Genomic DNA, 20,214 nt, shown 5'->3' with positions numbered 1-20,214 from the left:
CTGATTGCCTGAGGTGAAGGAGCAGGGAGTTCCATGTCTTGGTGGCAAGGTAGGAGAACGATCTTCTGCTGGTTCTGGTCTCGTGGATCCTGGGGATGGGCGCGAGGGCGAGATGAGCAGATCGGAGTTGTCTGGTGGGTACGTGGAATGTGAGGCGGTAGTTCAGGTATGCTGCTCCTTTGTTTCTGTAGGGCTTTGTAGGCATGTGTGAGGAGCTTGAAAGCGAGTCTTTTGTTGACTGGAAGGCAGTGTAGTTGTCAGAGGTGTTGCGTGATGTGGCTGCGGCGAGGGACCAGTCTGGCGGCATTGTTTTGGACCTAATGTGGTATATTGAGCTGTTTCTGGGTGGCTCCGGCGTAGTGTGCGTTGCCATAGTCGAGTCTGCTGGTTAAGCAATGATTCACTTAGACCTTTGTTGTGACCTAATTAGAAAGTGTTTATTTAGTTGGTATAATTACTCCATCTCAAATTGTTAATCTACTATCTGCCAATCTCCATTTGGCCTTTTCACCACTCTCAACTTTTCAAACCACAAGTCTTCTCATCTGGTGCTCAAAACAGACTCTCTGTCCTCTACAATTGCCCCCTTCTCTCTGGCTCCTACCCCAAATGTTTTCAATTAGTGGTCATTCTAATATACCCTTAGAGCCTGACGTAGCAGGTTCTACTAGCCATTGAAGGACTGCTCTAGTGTTAAAGGCCCGAGACGAAGGCAAGGGCCTTTAATAAGGAAGCAGGCTCTGGCCTTTAACTAGGGAGCGCACCTTTAATGGCCGGTAGAGCCCAACACGAAGGGCTCTAAGGCTATTAGAACATTCGACCCCAGACAGCAGAATGTTCAAATTTGTAAAAACAAAGGCCCCCTCAGAGCCCGAGGGGGTTTGAATCCACTCAGGTTCTGAGAGGCTTTTGTTCACAGCAACAGCTGTGAAAAAAAAAGCATTGGAATGGTGCTCTCCCGGCTTCTACCAGCCATTGCAAGAATGGAGCACTTCATTGTCTTCAATGGAGCACTCAGCATCCCACAGTCCTCATTTCTGTAAATCAATCAGGAATCTTATTCCCCCTCCGAATGTTGCTCTCTGGGCTTCTACCAGCCATTACAAGAACAGAGCACTTCATTGTCTTCAGTGGAGCACTCAACATTCCACTGTAAATCAACCAGGAATCGTATTTCTCCTCCCCATCCAGTTACCATCAGTATCTCAACTTCTTCTTTTTCCTCATCTCTAGGATCGGTAGTGTTCACATTTCTCACCTCCAAACCTTCCTCTTTAAAATGCTACAGCCATTGCAAAGTGACTTCTGTCAACTGCACTAAAAGAATGCTCAGTCAATGTCTCAAACTTTTTTAACTCTACTCATCATGTTCACCTCATCTCCATTCATATTCTTTTAGATCTTTCCATCACCACTGACTATCAGTGACCCTGGCATGCTAGCAAACATAGCTGCCTGGGCATCAAAGACAGGGTTGAAAATGGTTCTCCTCTTACCTCACTAGGCACTCCTATACATTTTGCTGCAACTATGATAATTGATACCAATGGTCTTATCATAACTTTTCTCATCTTTTAAACCTGCATCATACAATTGTATGTAATTCCATCTAATATTTTGTTTTCTCCTATCATAACAATAATAATAATCCACATTTGTAAAGCGCGAACAATCACCCGTAAGGGTATCTAGGCGCTGGGGGCCTTCTGGAAGATTAAGCAAGCTATTGCCCAGAGTCACATGGTGCTGGGCTAATCTGCCGCCGGCGATCGAACCGTGATTTCCAGAGACAGTCGCCCTGGCTGCGGCACCACACCTCTTCCCTCATCTGTAGTATGATAATACACAGATCTTCATTCCCTTCTCCTTTTCTTGCTGATCCTCTAATTTGAAATCTAATAATGTCTTAATGCCATCAGATACTGGATAGTACACCATTCACTAATGCACCACTCCTCTAAAACAGACCACAAATTATTGCCTTTCATATTGGCTCCTTGCCATAAATTTAGCTCACTATACATTTGTATAATCACAGCTTATTTCCACTTGTCAAGTCTAATTGCATGGCACGCCCCTCCTCAATCATTACAGCAAGCCATCCGCCTCTATGCACTCGTGTGGCTCATTGCATTTCACATCTTTCAAACCACTGTGTCCTATAGTGTGGAAGACTTTTCCTAAATCAAGTGGGACCAGCAAGGTAAATACATTAATCTTGTGTGCTCAGTCACCTCCATATTCCATCCTTCTTCACAATTTTGAAACACAGTCTTTATTCCTGGCCACTACTCTGAGAATTTGTAATCTTTGATTTGATCGATTAGCTTTTGTTTGATTCTCATTGTAAATTGACTTATCCATGTCTAAATACCTAGTAGGCTACCTCGTGCATAATTTGAGATTTCCTTCTAATACCACTCAGTTTGTATATGGCATTATGAAACAACTCATTACTATGTACAGCACTGCTGTTGTCAGGGTTTCAAACGATCACAGATGATTTGCATACAATTTCACATTTTTGAGCAGAAGTGATGGTAGGAAACGTTGAAAATCTTCCAACCAATTGATGAATACCAGTTCTCCTAGGATTTTCTGTCAGGTGCAAATGGATTACAATTTTGGCCTTTTAAATGTTATGCAGATCTCAATATGTCTAACTGTGGGAAACCTCTGTGATCGTCAGAGTTAGTCTGAAACATCTTGGTGAGTCTTCTCTCGATTGTCTTATCAGTGGTCGATTCCTAAAAGGAGATGTGGTAAGGTGCACTTGTGTGTAATGGTGTATTGCTTCGGGTTTGTAAATATTAAAATTTTGTGGTGTTTCCTGAACTACATTGCACTTTCTAACAAAAAGGATTAGATAGGTAACCTTGTAGCTCTCCACTCTTTGATAAGGCATAGGTTGGAGGACTCAGGAAAAATCCATATCCTACTAGGTCACCTGTAATAATCAGAATGCAAGGAGCACAAATCACTACTGATGCCTTCTTAGATGATCTAATATAGAAAGCCCTTATTGACGATTTGTAAAAAGCAGTGACTGTTTCTGATGGGGGGATAGCGTTGAGATGTAAATGAACTGCTGCTCCCAAACTCCCTGGTTCATCCATTCAGCTACTACCCAGACAACCTCGAGGCTTTTATTTTTATGGAAACCTATGAAAAAATATAGGCAGGAGTACTTAAAGAAAGTATGTGTTTTCACATTTTGATCATTCTAGTAGTTACAGACTTGGGGACTGATTCTCAAAAATTCTCAAACAAAAGTCAATATCCCCCTGCCCTAGAGTACCACCTAAGTATCGAGCAAACTTCAACCTTTTTTGGAATTCTCAAAACATTCCAGGAGTATTCAGGGAAATCTGTGACAGTCATTGACTTAAAATCACAAACGTGTAAATATTTCTGAAGAAGGAAGAGTATCACATGTACATTTCTTTATGTGCAAATTGAAAGCAAAGGTGCATTTCCACATTGAAGTTTTTATTTGTGTCTCCACGGAAAGAAACACTTTTTCCCCCAAGGAAAAACATCTTCTACATCCCCATTAATCATTAGCGGTATTTTCAACTGATTGACAGCCTGAAAAATGCTTACTCTGCCCTTGCTAGCAATAAATATGCAAATATTCCATTGTTTGAACACTACCCGTAAATCATTCATTGGCTTTCACCACTGTGAACATTTTTGGGTGTTGAACAACTTTCTCTATAAACCCATCAGGGCTGCCATACTCACAAAATTTCCCTCTTGAAAAATTCCATTGTAAAAGATGTCTAGAATCAGCACTGTATACTGTAGACTCTATAAAGTACACCATACTGAAAACATGGCGACTTCAGGGTTCATATAATGGAAAGCTGTGTATATGTACACATGTGCAAACAAGTCATTTTTGGCTTCCTTTTTGTCCTGTACGCCGGGTATTAAATTGAAGATGTGTGCAATGCTTTTAATATCAAAAGTACTTTGGGAACGGGCTAATTGAGCCCATGGTGCAAATGAAAAACAAGCATTGCTAAAGCTAATATCTCTGGTGTTGGCTGCTAGAATTTTGGGTTTGCCAATGATTGTTTTGCGTTGTCATGGTCTTTATAAAACTCTATTGTTGGGGGAGCTGCAGAGCACTTGCCATTAAAAAAAAAAGTTGCTTAAAAACAAAACGCTTTTTTTTAAAAAGAACATATTGCCATAAGAGTACCTGACTCTGAAGTGAACGACTTTGTGTGTGCCTATGCTCCTTGGGAAAGAGCAGGCTGCCATCACTCACTGTAAAATTAGCCAGTGGCTGAAGTGGGCTGACCAGGTGCCCCATGCTGTATGTTGTAGTGTACTGAATAAAAATGTGAATAAGACAACAAAAGACCAGTGGATGAAGACGGGTGGCTGAAAACCCCTTAAGTAATCATATTACACAATATAATTTTAGTGAAGTCAAAAGGTCTGGTTAACACCAGATCTAAAAAGTTGAGCACTAAACGCTACTTTTGAATGAAAATGGCGCAGTTAATGTGACATGGGCAAAAGTTGTTTATGCGCATCTTTCCTTGATGATGCCTCATATAGTTAAATGTTTTTAAGAATGACTCCTTTAACTGCAGAGTTATACAAATGTAAAGACAAGCAATCTAATTACATGAAAGCAGTATATGCTATGCCTTGGGTAGAAACCATTACATCCAAACACAGGACCCTTTCCTGTGTGGTCTGATTTTATAATATACTGCCCTAAATTCATACCCATTTTTTGTTGGTCAATCGAAAGCCTTTTCCTAGTGCAATATGCTTATTTGTATTTGTATTTTATTTTTATATAGCGCATGTACACCGACAGGTCTCTTAGCGCTTGGCAGAAGAAAGGCAGCGTCCGAGTAGGGATGGTCTCCATGGTAGTCAAAGGTACTCGGAAATGTCCCTAAAAAGGAGGGTTTTTAGCTGTTTCCGAAAGGGAAGCAAACCAGATTCTTTACGGATAGTGTCCGGCAGCTGGTTCCAGAGTTGTGGCAGAAAGTCTGAAACAGCTCGGCCTCCTTTGGAAGCAAAGTTGCCCCGAGGGCAAACCAGCTGGGCAGCTTCTGCTGAACGAAGCGCCCGCCCTGGCACATATTTAATTAAGCGTTCCCTTATATATCCTGGGGCGTGTCCATAATGGGCTTTTGAATTAATTAATGACGATTTAAATAATGCCTGTGATAGCATTACCATGCTTGTCCTGTCTCATTGTCCCTGTAATATTTATAAGAAGAAAACCTCACTTTCGAAATTCCGAATGGCCCTCAAGACCTGGCTGTTCGAATAAGCCTCCGGGACCTGCACGAGCCTGGATACCCTATCGGGTGCTTAGCTGCGCTTTATAAATCCTGATAGATTGATTATTATAAATTAGTTGACTAATAGAATAGAGTATTATTACGGAGATTGCATATCCAGTCATTAAACAGTGACATTAAAAGTGTTAATGAAACCTGCCATTTCTTCACAGTCGATCTATGCAGGGAAAGTTCTGGGACCTTACAATCACTGAAGGGTTCACTGGCTGCAGATAAGAGTTTACTACAAAACTTAGATTATTTGAAAACCCTGTTAACAAGCATTTACAATGCAAATGGTCTCGCTTTCGGGACCTTATAACTGTTTAGCCAGCTATTGGCTCAGCAAATGCTCAAGTGGGGTTACAGAAAGGTTATGGTTCAAAAACAAAAAAAGGATGCACTAAGAGACTGGCACTGCATTCCATTTTTTGTTAGATTTAGTTAATCTAACTCATTAGTGAATGCAGCATTTTCCCACCAACCCTGATCCCTGTAAATGTTCATAGGGCTCTTTCTAGGTTTCACTACCAATTGCTCCCGGTTTCAGTCATTTTCAAGAAATCATCCAGGTGCTCCTAACACACATCAGAAATCTTGAGAACATTCAGGAAAAGTACTGCACGCCACATATTCCTATAGAATTTCGAAATTATTAAAATGTTTCACATAAGCAATCTGAAACCTTAGCAACTATGGGTATACTGACGCTCAGGGGTACGTGTACTGGAGAAAAACAATCTGCCCGGCAACTGCTATAATAAGCATAGTAGCCATTGGCAACAGAGCACTGTGCAGCATAAAACACGTCCCAAATATTGTCACACTGGAGTGAATAATATAAAAATCTGCACCCAATGGAACAATGTTTTTATAAGCAATATTTAGGACACTCTGTGTATGTCAGATGATATCTCTGTGTATGATACCCGGACCTAGAGCTGACCAGCCACATCAATCCATCTATCGGACCTTTGGGTCACAACTGGGCAATCACTCCCTACACGGCCTTTAAAATAAAGCGTTATTTTATAAGTTATGAAAGAGCAGCGTATACTTTACTCCCATACTTCATAAAAACATTTGAAGTGCAGTGGCATGTTGTTTGATAGAACGTTGCATGCATGCAATCAAAATGCACACCTGGACTGCACAAACAAAGGTGCATGATCTCCAAACCCCAAAAGAGAAGCCCAGGCTATCCACTGATTGACGCTATTTGCATTTTGGCAAACTCATTCCCGATTCAGTGAGGCCTCCCTCCATTACATGTTTACGTTGATATTCCCTCGCGGCCCAAGCCCACAGGAATCAATCTACTCTAACTCTTTACTTACCAATCTTGGTGCATCCACCTGTAAAGTTAACTTTTGAAAACAGTAAAATTCAGCGTGCTGTGATTCCTTTTGCATCTGAATCACATATAAAATATTTATAGCCCTTCTTGGAGTAGTAAAACACCTCTCTCAGAGCAGTCTCCCCAGGAGGAGCATCTCATTGTTAGAGGGCTCTTCTATAATTCCAAGGATTTGAGTAGTTTGTGAAGTAAATCATCGCTGAAGCTTTAAAGGCAATTTTGATTATCAGCGTGATTAGCAATATAACAGTACAGGTGGCATTCAGTACGGAATGTATATTTTGCATTGTCTGCATGCAGGTGATGACGCAGAATTACGTAGGTGTAGAGTTCTACCCGGCCTCTACGGACTACAGTATGCTCCTTCAGGAATTGCTCTATAAGGTTAAACATTTCTTGTTGCGCTTTCTCTGATGCTAGTAATATAAGCTCTCATGCCAGTGCCACGTACAACAGACTAGAAATGTTCAGTGACATCAACATGATTTTACTGCAAAGAACTGAAGAGGAGGGTTCTCTGCGAGTCAGTCAGTCATTATCTGATCATCCTGCAGACTCTCCTCTCCTTCCCAGCTGTGCCGGCCGGCCTTAGAAGCAAACGCTTGTCCCCCCCACTCCCATCTCCGTGACGTCACCTGCTGCCTGCGCCTTGCAAGCAGAGCTGTCAGGTACCCCCTCAACTTGTCTCTCCCAGGGGAAGTAATAATAATGTCATCCTGGCAGCACAGACACACGAGAGACCTAAATGAAAGCTACAGAACATGCCAAAAGGGCGGGCACACAATAATGGGCAGACCATGCTTCCGTGGAACCGTTTTATATCTAAAAAGTAGTCATTCAATGTGACAGTGTCTGGTTTAAGTACCATGCTCCTTGTTTAAGGGATGCCACGCAAAGCGAAAGTCCTCGGATCCTGCGGGAGGGCTAGCTGGCACACATGCATGGCACACGCTGACACACCATATTATTAATTTCGAAAAAAAATTCGATCGTCTTCTTACCCGCCTACGGGTCAGCCGACTCACATTCCAGCCTTTTTTTTTTCCCTAACCTTATCTCAAATGAGATATTTTACCTCACAAGAACTGTTTCATAATGTTGTTCGTTGCTTTTCGTGCTTAGTAGAACTAACAACGTGTGTCTCAGCAAACAAGAGACGCTATTTATGCAAGACGTATACGAAGGTACATTTGGATATGTCGACGTTCACATCTTTCACGATAAGTGAAGAGATGGTGTCTATGTGAACAAGCCTCGAGATTGTCCCGAAAGTGAAAGCGGGCTGAAAGCAAAAAAAAACACCATGCTTCTACAGCGGTCGAGATTGTCCCGAAAGTGAAAGGCAATGAAAGCAAACAAAGCACATCGCCCTGCCTCAAGTAGGACAAACCCAACAAGCATTTGCAATGCAATAGGTCTCGCAGTTACATGAGTTAAAGCTATTGGCATTGTAAATGACAATGTCAATAGGCATTGTTATTTGTGAGACCTAATGCATTGCAAATGCTTGTTCTTCCACCTATTTTACTATGCGATAGTGCAAGTAACCCATCTGATTTAAAAAGCTATTTATTTTAAAATTTTTATATAGCGCTAGCTTGACCCGTAGGTATCAGAGCGCTTTACATACATACTGTAAAGAAAAACAGATGGAAATTACATTACATAGTAGGCAGGCAGTAAGGAAGCACAAGCATTGGAAATGCAATAGGTCTCACATTTGTTTGAGTTAAAGCTATTAACGTTGTAAATGACAATGTATTTTACCCATGTGTCATGGAGTGTATGCATGTGGTGCGTTGTGGAATTATGTGGGTTGGATTGAAACTGTTAGTTGTGGAAGTGTGTGTTGTGGAATTTAATGGTGTGGAGTGGATTTGTGTAGTGGAATTATGTGGTATGGTGTGCAGTTGAATTATATAGATAGTAATTATGTGGTATTGAGTGTACTGTAATTATGTGGACCGGGATTTTGTGTAATGGAGTGAAATATGTGGAATAGTATTTTGTGTCTTGTGTAGTGGTATGAAGTAGAGTTTATATGGTATGCTGTTGCATTCTGTTTCATGATATGGAATGTGGTGTGGATTGGACGTATGTGGTGTGGTGTAATTGTATTGTTGAGTTGAATTATGTGGTGTGATGTTAAATTATGTGGTGTGGATTGGAAATGTGTGGAGTTGAATTGTGTGGCGTGTAACTGTCTGGATAACTTTGCCTTTTTGGTGCTAAAAAACACAAATAGTAACTAAGATCCAAATCTGTGTCCCTGAGATTCGATCAAAAAGTATGTGGGTAATTAAGACACTTGCTTTGCCGCAAGGCCATAAATCTACATAATCTTTTAGTTCTGGACATGGCCCTAGCATATACATTTGCAATCATATCTAGGAACTCAATAAATAACCATGTAGGAGGCCAAATCAGCGGCACACATTTATGAACTTGGTACCGAGGCTGGACAGGATAACCAGCCTTGCCATCTTGATCACACCTCCAATAAAGATTGCCTATTTGTGCACTGAACGCAAGTAGTGGCTCTGGATGCTTTAAACATCATTCCACTTGGACTAGGCCGATTACCCAAACCAAAAAATCCAATTACTATAGGTTTTATTCTGATGCACATCTAACACCTGAGTTTGAATGTTTGCCTTTTATTTGAATAGTTTTAAGCCTTACTAAATTATATAAACTTAAGCCGCTTTCGCTCCCACCTTAGAATATTTCAAGAAGCAGGACTTCTTGTTGACATTACAAATGCATTCCCGGAGTCATCAGCATTCATGCCCTTTAGATAGGCTAGCACCAACGTTGTGCCTTTACAAGTGCCACAGTGGGAAGAACCCAATATAACTGGCTGCATTCTGTAAATGAAGATATGCAAGTATGCCAATCCACCTACCAAACATGGCATAGAAAGTACCTGAAAGTCGGGAAGCCGCGTCAACATTGCAGTGTTCTAGAGGAAGATAGGAATATTAAAGTAACTGTGGCTGAGTGCTAATCCAAAATAACGTGCTTTGCTGGGTGTAATGCATTGAGTTATGTGGCGCACATATCAGTTTCCATCCGATAACTTCAGCAAACATTACCATGGTAAGCGGATTTGCTATAAAGTTATTACTGTACATTCCGAGCTCGCAGAGATATATGGGTTTTAGAAGTTACGATTAACATTGGCACACACATCAGGCCGCTCTTGACAAGGTCTCTAGTGGTAAGCGTACCTTTCTAGAATTAGAGAAATAGAAACTGGGGTGGTAATATGCAACAGACATGCCAACTGCCACTTGACTATCTTCCCATTAGAATGAAAGCAGAATTAAAAGGGTGTTTAACTTGATAGGACTGGAAAAACATCAACTACAGGCTATGGAGCAGTGGGAAACACTGCAGACTTAGCATTATATCCGCACTGGCACTGCGGACAATCGATTAATAGCTAAGGCTACTGAAATTCTGCAATACCGGGAGATTATGCTGCAGGGTTAAATAGATTTTATGGCAAGTAAGAGCAAAATATACGATTTACATAACCTTGGCATATTCACACATTAACATTGTCTGGGCAAAGGTTTAACCTCATTCGCACCATTTTAACATCCAAATACACTAGTAAGCAAATTAACAGGTGGCCAGTCAACCTGTGCATAAGGTGTTGCACAGCAACCAGTGTAGCTGCAATTTTAGTACCTTTTGAGCTAGACACTTTTTGGTTAAAATCTAAAATATGCAGCGGATAATTATGCGGCAAATCCGTAATTCTGCAGCTCTGTTAATAGCAAAGGCAATAGATGTGAAAGTGGGAATTAAAGTGCAGTTTAGGTCATCCATTTTCGACAGCTTAAAATATAATATATTTATAATAATAATAAATTTAACAGAGATGAACACATTTCTGCATAATTCGGCTGCAACCGGTTAAATTAAGAGGGCTGTGCAGGTTTTATTCATTCAACTCGTTCTGGGAGTTCCACCCGAAGCCTCTTTCCAGTAAAAGGCATGTAAATGTAGTCTCTGAAGGGACGTGCTTGGCTCCACCCGAAGCCTCTTTCCAGTATATCTTATTTAAGATGAATGTAAATGTAGTCTCTGAAGGGCGTGCTTGGCTCACGTTTTGCTTTTTGACTAACTGCTGATACCTAAAAAATGTGGAAAGATGAGGAAGCTTCTGTGAAGTATCGCATGACTGGTCAAAGGCAGTAACTTCCTTTTACCTGTCTCGGTTCGTTTAATCATGGAAGAGGTCTCCAACAGCACTCAACAACTTTAACTAAATTATTCAACGCGATTATCAGAGTGTTAGTTACCAATGACTGCACTTCAGTACGCCGACTCATGGTGGATGTGGTTTGAAACACTCCAACTAATTAAACCAAGAAAGGCAAAAGGGTTGCGGTTAACAAACACATGGGGTGCAACATACAAAGCTGGGGACTTTAAAACTGGGGAAGGAGGTTCTAGTCTCGGCATAAACTCTCTGTGCCTTTCAAAAATAAAATGCAGACACATGTTGAGTATTAAAAATACAGCAAAGCAAAGGCGAAGCCTGCTATTTGTTGTTGCATGTGTAAAATTTCAAAGAGGAGGCAGGCAGATGCAGTGTGGTGTGAGAATACTTGTGACAACTGAAAACAAGCTTTGTGACGCGGCCGCGAAAGTGAAAGTGATCGCGATTACGATCGCGATCGCGTGCTACGGAGGAAAGACACATGGCGCTGCGCGCGTGCACGTTCACGTGCACTGAAGCTTTAGGCCACGGCAGCACTTTGAAAAGCCTGTATACAAAATGTCTCGGCCAGATCAGCGCAAGCGCTGGATCAGACGAGACCTAAAAAAAGAATATAGTGCTTACCGCGTGAGAACAAAGTAAAGAGGCCGATAGCCATGGGAGGAATCAAATTACCATAATGACGTCATTAAGGAGGGACTAAAAGCCTATGAAGAAATCGGAAGCCAGCATTAAAGAAGTACAAAGGCACAAGCGAATGAAAAATATGGACGGAGAGGTGGGCGGGGCTGCTCTCCCATACTGAACTACCCCAGATCTTCCCTAGAGCAGCGCTTGCGCGCGGACTCTAGGCTCAACCTAAAAACGGTAACAACGTTCCACAATCTAGTAAACCTGTTCACAATCAGGCCTGGGCAAAATGTAAATTAAACTGGCGTAATTTCAGGAAATTCACGTTATGCTGGCTGTCTGAAATTCCCCAAATTATGCCATTATGCCCCTTTGCTTAATTATGCACTCTTCGTGGTAAAAGGATAAAGGCACAATTTGCAGTAATGTGCACAGAAACAAGCAAACATGACTGTTGTTCGCAGTGCTCTTGTTCAAATGCATCCTAGCACCAAACATTTATATTACGTTGCATTGTGAACTAAACTATAGCATGAAATGACAGATATGCATTTTGTGTAATTATGTGTCATTTCATTGAATTTTGCTGCAATTTCACATATTTATACAAATACAACCCCTATTCAAAATTAGTTTATTGTTAATTGAAAGGCAGGTCTAATTAGTTATCAATTAAGATGTGAGAACCAGCACTGTGTCCTGTCCATCCAGGTGCAAAGCTGAAGTTTGCAAATGGGTCGTAATTCTGAGTAGTACAGTATTTACAAACACCCTACATTTGTTCCCTGGCAACTTTTAATAGCTTAAACCTGTGGAACTTAACTAGGGCAAAATGTGTGGTATGATCCGATAAATACCAAATTCTGTGGGGAAAATTCTGATTCCAGTTATAATTTCAGATTTTTCAGAACTTGGAACATGATTTATTTACCTGAGCCAATAAATAATTCATCCTGGGGCCATCAGTATTTGACAGGTGCATTAGGTAACTCACGCTCTACTGAACACATCCTAATCTAAGCCTACATCAGCCTTTATTTAGTACTGCTGCTCACATCCTCAGTTCCTTTCATAACCTCTTTTAAACCAGAATGAATCTCTGAAACATATTTAAAAGCACCAGTCAAAATACTGCATTGCATTTTATTGTAATAGAATTTATATAACGCTTACTTCCCGCCGAAGAGGCAATTGAAGTTCTTGTTTTGTAATAATTTCCCATTTCTTCCCTTTGCAGAAAATCCCTGGGAAGTTTAGGAAGCTTTTTTCCGAACTTGAGAGCTTGACAGTAAGTGCTCTTGTTATTAAAAGTGCCGGGCTTCCCAGTTGTCAGTTTCAATGCTTGTCTTGTTTCTGTTTAACGGGTTCATGGAGTGGTCTCCTTTAATCCTAACCTGAACATATTGCATCTTCACATCAGTCGGCTGACATCAAAACATAACACATTGGTCCTACAACATCCTGCGGCAACTGTCTTGCAGCATTATACATTGGGCTTTGTGAGCACAGCAAATGTTACCTTTTATTAGATGAGTACTGAACGTCCTCATTGCAATTGCATTTTTAAGAGAATCTATGCATTTCCAATTTATAGTACGTTTGCATACAATAAAAACTTGGCAAGAGTTGTTATATAATTTATTTTTCCAGCATGGATTTGATGATCATACTTATTAAACCCAGGTATATTTCGCAGGTCAAATTTAGTCTGTACTTTTGCTATTTTGATCAGCATGTAACCCTTAAACTATGCTTTCTGAAAGAAAAATATACCAAGCGTTTGCAAAATAATATGCTCACTGCAGCGGAGGGCAGTTGCTTATAGTACTATTATACTATTACACTATATTTTATTGTGGACTTCAGGTAGTGGAACACCTGAAGAAAATCCATAACATGTATATAGTATGGGTGGGCTGCTCCTTAGGCCTGTGCAATTTGTTTTGATATACTAGCATAAATTGGGAATTCTGTATTTCGCACAAATGTTTTGCTGAATGTTGCATGATATTTGCCTGCAGGAGCTGGTATGAGTAAAACACGTTTTGCTAAGAGGCATTTTCTCCTTGAACAAGACATTTTATAATCAAAGCAGTACCCCGCTGTTACCTCTTTTGACTTTTCTGTGTGAGGTAGAGTCTTGAGGAGAAAGGTTATTTGATGTTCTGGCCAAATGTATGCACGTCAATTTATGAAAACTGTGCTTTGCAGAATTCTTTTTAATTTTGCCAACCCCCCCTCCTTTTGTATCTGTCTAGACATGCAGTAAAGCAGTAAAACACAGTTTATTCTGTTGTTCTTTAGGAATTCCTATTTCAAGGACTTCCAAAGGATAAAATGTGTGCGCAGTGAAGATAAATGTCTAATCATATTCAGATTAGTGCAGCTACACTTCACTACCGGAGGCTATTGTGTTCGAGTCATAAAGCATTCCCTACATCTTACTGAAAGAGACAGCACATAAATCATGAATTCAGTACAACCATGTGATGGATGTAGAATTGCCATATTTCCAGAGTATCCAAAAATTGATGATTCTCTCTTTCCCCATCACCAAATTGTTTTTCAGGACCCATCTCTGAACCATAAAGCTTACCGGGACATGTTCAAAAAAATGAAGCCTCCAAAAATACCATTCATGCCACTGCTTCTGAAAGGTAATGTTGGAATTGCCTGTCTGCCTGGACCATGTACTTCATCCATCCAAGAGCATGGAATGATTACTCGCAGCTTGCAGAACTGCTCTTAACATACTATGTGTTTTGTTGGTTAAATCAGTGCAGCATGATTGATACTTGACTTGTGAGTGGGTAAAGTGTCTTATTTTAATCAGTATGCATATACATTTTTGTTTTTGAATATTTTATGTCTTTTCCGGGTCGGCCATGACCACACTGTTTAGTAGAGTACTTCATACCCTGCAATTATTAAAGAGAGTAAACTTTGTTATAAAGCTTTGTTGTTGCTCTTTTGATACTCAAAAGAAGTATTCTCTGACTATGAAGATTTTTAGTTGAAGCAAATTAGAAAAATGCATTTCATTTTTATCATGCTTAGACTTCCAACTTAAAGTAATCTCAGCCTGAAGTAAAAAATGCAATGCCAAGTTTGACTCCTATTTGTTTGCATTACTTGTTTTTCTCTATTTTAATATATTGTGTTTACTTTTTTTCAATAAACCTTGAACACTTAGAACAGAAAAGGATGTTACGAAAGCAAATATTACAGACGTCCTATGTTGTCACAAGACTTGTGCCAATAATTCAACCAGTCCTGTCTTTAATTAGATTCTGGTACCAGAGTTCTTACATTTCAAACGAGACAAGAAAAAACAGAAAATGCAAAAAAAGACTGAATGAACTACTAACACCAGTTTGAGATCTTTGGTATAAGTAACACTTGCTGGGCATTACCATTCTGTGGTTATTTGATGATTAATTACTGACTTTACTAATCTAACATTATGTTTTTAAAAAATGAACATGGTTTTGACCTTTGGAAATAAAAATAAAAACCTACTACCTTTTGAGTTTTTGGAGCGTGTGAGTTACAGGTTAATCTTTCGCCTATCACGGGTGTTGCGTTCATTGGAGCCTTCCATTGGTGCCCTCCCTTAATGAACACCTAGTCTTGCAGAAGGATCTGAAGAAATTCAGAAAGGCAGTACAGCAAGACTTTAAATGATAGGGCTTTCAAAGAAAAGACAGCAAAGATTTGAGATTTATTTTCCATGTAAAAATAATATTTTCAATGGCTTTGTATGATTAGCTGACTTTAAATTTTTGTTTGAATATATTGTAGCATCGAGAAAAGATATTTGCATTTTCAAGAAGAAGAACCACTGACAAGAGTATTTTTTTAGTGAAACATGATTAGAAACCAGGTACTAGAAGTCCAAGATGTGAACTAAAACTATGAAAATTTTACATCCCAGTTGCGTATAATACTCCAAAAATTGTTAACAACATGAAAGAAAGACAAAAGTTTTAACCATCCAGTGAGCCTCAAAGACCCAACTTACAGCATCTTGGAAAACAATGTTAAGAATGCAAGCGATGCAGTAAATAAAATCATCACAAACTGTATCTGGAGAGCATGCCAGAATGAGTCATCCAGGATGTCAAAAGCCAGATAACGCTTCTAGGGATACTGGATGTACCAAAAACAGTTCAGGGTTATTGGAATAGCAAATGACTTGGTTTAATGAGCTGGAGGAAGTAACTAACAAATAACAGGGGTACACCATAATCAAGTATAGAGAGTGAGGAGCAATATGGTCTAAGAGCTACTACCTCAAGGTTTCAAGGTTTTTTATTACAGATTTAGATCTTACAATGGGATCTACAATTCACAAAATACATCAATTAATATAACTTTAAAAATGAGCTAAAACATTTAAAACATTGCAACACATTAATTCATTGACTGGGCAATTTATCATCTCCATAGAAGCATTTGCTGTTGTAAGGCCATAATTTCTTTTAAGTGGTTTTAAAAATTGCTGTTAGTAGACCCTTAAGCAGATCAGACAAATATAACATGTTTAATATTCTGTACATCATTATAACATAAGATGCATTTTCTATCCTCCCAAACTACTTTTTGCTGTCCAATTTGTAGCGGTAAACACTTCAACCTACATAGCATTATACACCTGTGCAGCCTGTGTTTCAGGTTCCAGCTTAAATACACTTGAGGAAATGCTGCCTGACATGATTGAATGACACACTGGAAATAGGATTTTATTCTAAATATACCCATATTAGTCTCCATGGAGCAATTTTTCATGGTATGCTTTTTTAAGATGAACATAGCTCTCATTTTGAATATCTGGTCTAATCAAAGAAAGTGCTGAAGAGCAGATGTAATGTTGGCTATAAAAGAACCAGCCTTTGTAGTAGGAAGGAGACGTTCCAAGACCATAAGACTCCATAAAGACCTGTCTTTGACGTGTAGAATACAATGATACCATCATAAATACTGTCTAGTCCTCTTATGTAAGTGCTCACCGGTGCAAATTCTAGCCTTAACGTTTCTATTGAAACCATTGAATTTAAGGTGCAAATAGTGTGAAGAATCTTCCCCTCCAACTTATGCATAAGGTGCAATTGATTAATATTTATTGTCTCTATAGCATATAAAAGGATCGGCAGAATCCTAATTTTGTGTACTGTTAAAAGATTATTTAAGTGACTTTTAAGTGTTGCTCCATAAAGTGCCTTTTGTGCATTTCCATGAGCATATACCTTATTTGTAATATGGGCAATATGTTCATTGTCAACCAAATTTGCCGATACAATTCTTCTGAGATATGGGTATGACTTTTCTACTTCTATGGTAGAATTATTATTTTTAAACTATATTTTTTTATTGGTCCAACAGTCCTTTAGATGGAACCTCATACCCTGGGTTCTATTTATATTAACTTTCAGAAACTGAGTGTCGGTGTAAGATGACAAGATATCGAGATGTTTCTGGAGGCCTTTGGGAGTCAGGTCTAGCAAAACAATGTTGTCTGCATAGAGGAGTGTCCCTAAAGAATCTATATAGGCCGCATTTACAGGCATCCCCTCCATTTCACATATTTTTCCAATATTAGATTGATTATAGTTATTATCCAGAGTTGAGTGCCCAGCTCTAAACCCTGCCCGCTTTCAAGAAATAATGTTTATTCCGCCACCCATTCTAGTAGATTAGATAAAACACATTTTGAAAAAATATTTCCTCTGGCGTCCAACAATGCAATCTGCCTATAATTGCTAGAAAAGTTTGAAGTATCTTTTCTATGTAGAGGCAAGATGATACAACCCCTCAATGAACTATAAACAACCACCCCAGAATAATAACAGAAATGAAAAAGTGCCACTAAGTAAGTGCCCATAGGTCCAGGTCTAATTTTATGATAGAAATAGGTATTTGGTCTGGACCTCTTGCCCCGGAATTCTTAGCAGTTTTAAGATACTGCAACACGTCCTGTCTGGTAGGAGGGGAAAGAGGAGGGTATCTCCTAGCAGATACCTCATCTAGGAACTCTATAACACTCTTGCTGGGTCTCTATGAGTTTAAAGCACAGAGAGAGGTTTTGTATTTTTGCCATTCCATACTAGTAATATTATTTATCTTAGGTTTAGAAAAAGAGGTGCTATTTCCCTGATTATTTTCCAAAAAGCTTTTGTATTTTTACATTTTACTGCTTCTGTTATTTTTACCCAAATGTTATCAGTGCTACGTTTATTTTAAAATTCTTATCCACCTAGTTCTTCTTCTTTTTAAATGAGAGATCCACTTATTTTGTTCCTCAGAATAAAAGGTGAATTGCCTCCTGTGCAAATGATTAATAAGCTTAATAAAAGCAAATACTTTATTAAAATTATTCAAATGCCTTATAGATTTTTTTACATGGGCTACATACCAGATTTGGAGTTACCCTCTCTAATTTACCCAGATCCTCCTCAAATATGTCGGCAGTTAACCACCCTAAAGGAGGGAGATTTTCAGTAATTTTCCTTAATTCTATTGATAGCAACTGTATATCTTTCTTGGTCCATACGACCTACCATTCTCAATGCTAAATAACACATCATAATTATCAGGAATCTGCCATGAAGGGGCATCATCAAGCTTCCCGTTGATGGTGAGAAGAGCAATATTGTGGTCACTCCAAATATTAATGATCACCTTTCAAACCGATAAATAAGGGAAAACCATATAGCAACTAATAAGATAATTATTGTAGATGATTTGGCTGTAGTATGAGTAAAATGGGCGGGAATATTGCCCTGTAATCTCCAATTGAGGATAATTAAAGTATGTTCCCTGCAAGCCCCCAGGGGCAAAGATCCTCTTTTATTTGTCCTGGAGCAAGGAGGGAATATAGTGGCTGGAATATTAACAGCCTCTTCCCATGCTTTGTCCACAAAAAGAGCGAGTGAATGGTTAGAGACAGGTGCGTTCAGATCTCCCATAATTAGAACCTTGGTAATACCTACTTTGCGATAATCCAAATAATATAATGATAGAACACACTTAACAAATGTGTATTTTCTTCACCAGTTGGAATATAAAGGCAGTGGCCTGAATTCTGCTTTGGGAATACAATACAATGTAATAAGTTTAAGTGATGGGAATACAACTGATATGTCCAAATAAAATTTGTGGACAATAGTGTGGCTATCCCACCACAAGCCTCTCCTAGACTTAATAGAGGGACAGCTAATCACAAAGAACTTTTCCACCTCAAAAGCGGCAGGAGCCCAGGTTTCTTCTAAACAAATTACCACCGGACTTAATACATCCAAATTCCAGATTTTCCCCAGATTATTGCAACAGCCAGCTATTGTCCATGATACAGTTTTAATGGGACAGGACACACTACTAACAACCACAATTTAGCACATTTAGGGTGGCCGTTTTTCCAGTATTTAACCAACGAGTGAACTATGCCCATTGGATACATCGTCACTTTTTCATAACCATCCTGATTTATAATCAGTTCATGAAACCACCCTGAAGCCATTTTTGCAAGAGATTAATGTTAATTTTGCATTAGCGGCCATCTCTCCCTGTGAAGCCGAGCATTCCTCAGTGGGACATAACATTGACAAATAATTTCCCTCCTACTGACGAGAACTTCTTTCTAAGAAGACAGAGAATAATATCAATTCCTTGAGACATAAAAAACTCACAGTTGTTCAAGATCAAATTCACAATAACTGGTGATTTAAATGTAATTCTGGTTTTCTTCTCGACTGGTGTGCCTAATAGTTCCAACAATTCCAGATCACTGCTCCTTACCAACCTAAGTTTACTCATAATAAACTGCCTTTTCAAGAAGTAAGACGCATTCGTTCAACAATGGAATTAGTCACAATTTTCTGCCTATGGCAGACTGAGCGCAGAGAGTTCGCCTTCTCTTCAGCTGATTATGAATGCCTTGTAACTGGTACTAAGCGCTATATAAATTAAATCACAATTGAATAGCCATTATCAACATGGTAATCTGCTACGCACATTAATTGCTCCAGTTCTTAATTCGGTATAGCTGTCTTCTGAGGAATTTTGTCCTATTTCGGAATGGTACCTTCATGCTGCTCAGCATCATGCTTTAGATTTTAGTTATTATGATACTATGGCGAAGTTGATGTAATTTGTGCTGTTCCTCGCTTATTGCTACTCCATTCCACTGAAAAATAACTGGCACATATAATAAAGATTCCATTCCAAATACATACTATGATGTAAACCATTCCATGCATGAGACATACATTCCAGCTGAGAACCCAACACATAGCTCACCCACCATATTTAAAAATCCTCATGTAAGATGGCAATTGTTCACCAAAGGTGCTTAACCAACATGGTCGCAGAACTTTCAGTGACATATTGAAAGGCCGACTTTTAATTCATTAATTCTTAGTTTTTTCATGCCCAGTACCACTTTGTAGCACCAGCAGTGTAGACGTGTTTTAATTCTAAGATTTCACAGACTTTCTATGAAGTCGGTATTCTGATTAAGGAATTAGTGTGGGCATGACCTTTTTCGGTTGATGTTTAATCTGAGCAATATCGCTATAGTGGAATAGGCACCTTATATGATGCTTTCATTTTTTTCTTAAAAATATATAAGTTTAGTTCAGAGCTGCACTCCTGTCACCAGGATAGGCCTTAGTGGAGACTGG

The 20,214-nt window shown here is 39.3% G+C and overlaps 1 protein-coding gene across 1 annotated transcript in view; it reads left to right on the top strand.

Moving 5' to 3' along the window:
- Nucleotides 1–20,214, top strand: part of RAPGEF5 (Rap guanine nucleotide exchange factor 5) — a 970,266-nt gene that overhangs the window by 927,181 nt on the left and 22,871 nt on the right. The window contains exons 22-23 of the mRNA XM_085631598.1: nt 12,774–12,824; nt 14,106–14,193. Coding sequence (XP_085487724.1) covers nt 12,774–12,824; nt 14,106–14,193 — 139 coding nt within the window. The remainder of the gene's footprint in view (nt 1–12,773; nt 12,825–14,105; nt 14,194–20,214) is intronic.

This window comes from Triturus cristatus, chromosome 10 (assembly GCF_964204655.1).
Source record: "Triturus cristatus chromosome 10, aTriCri1.1, whole genome shotgun sequence".
Lineage (NCBI taxonomy): Eukaryota > Metazoa > Chordata > Amphibia > Caudata > Salamandridae > Triturus > Triturus cristatus.
Note: the sequence above shows the minus strand (reverse complement) of the source record. Positions and strands in the feature narration are given on the sequence as shown.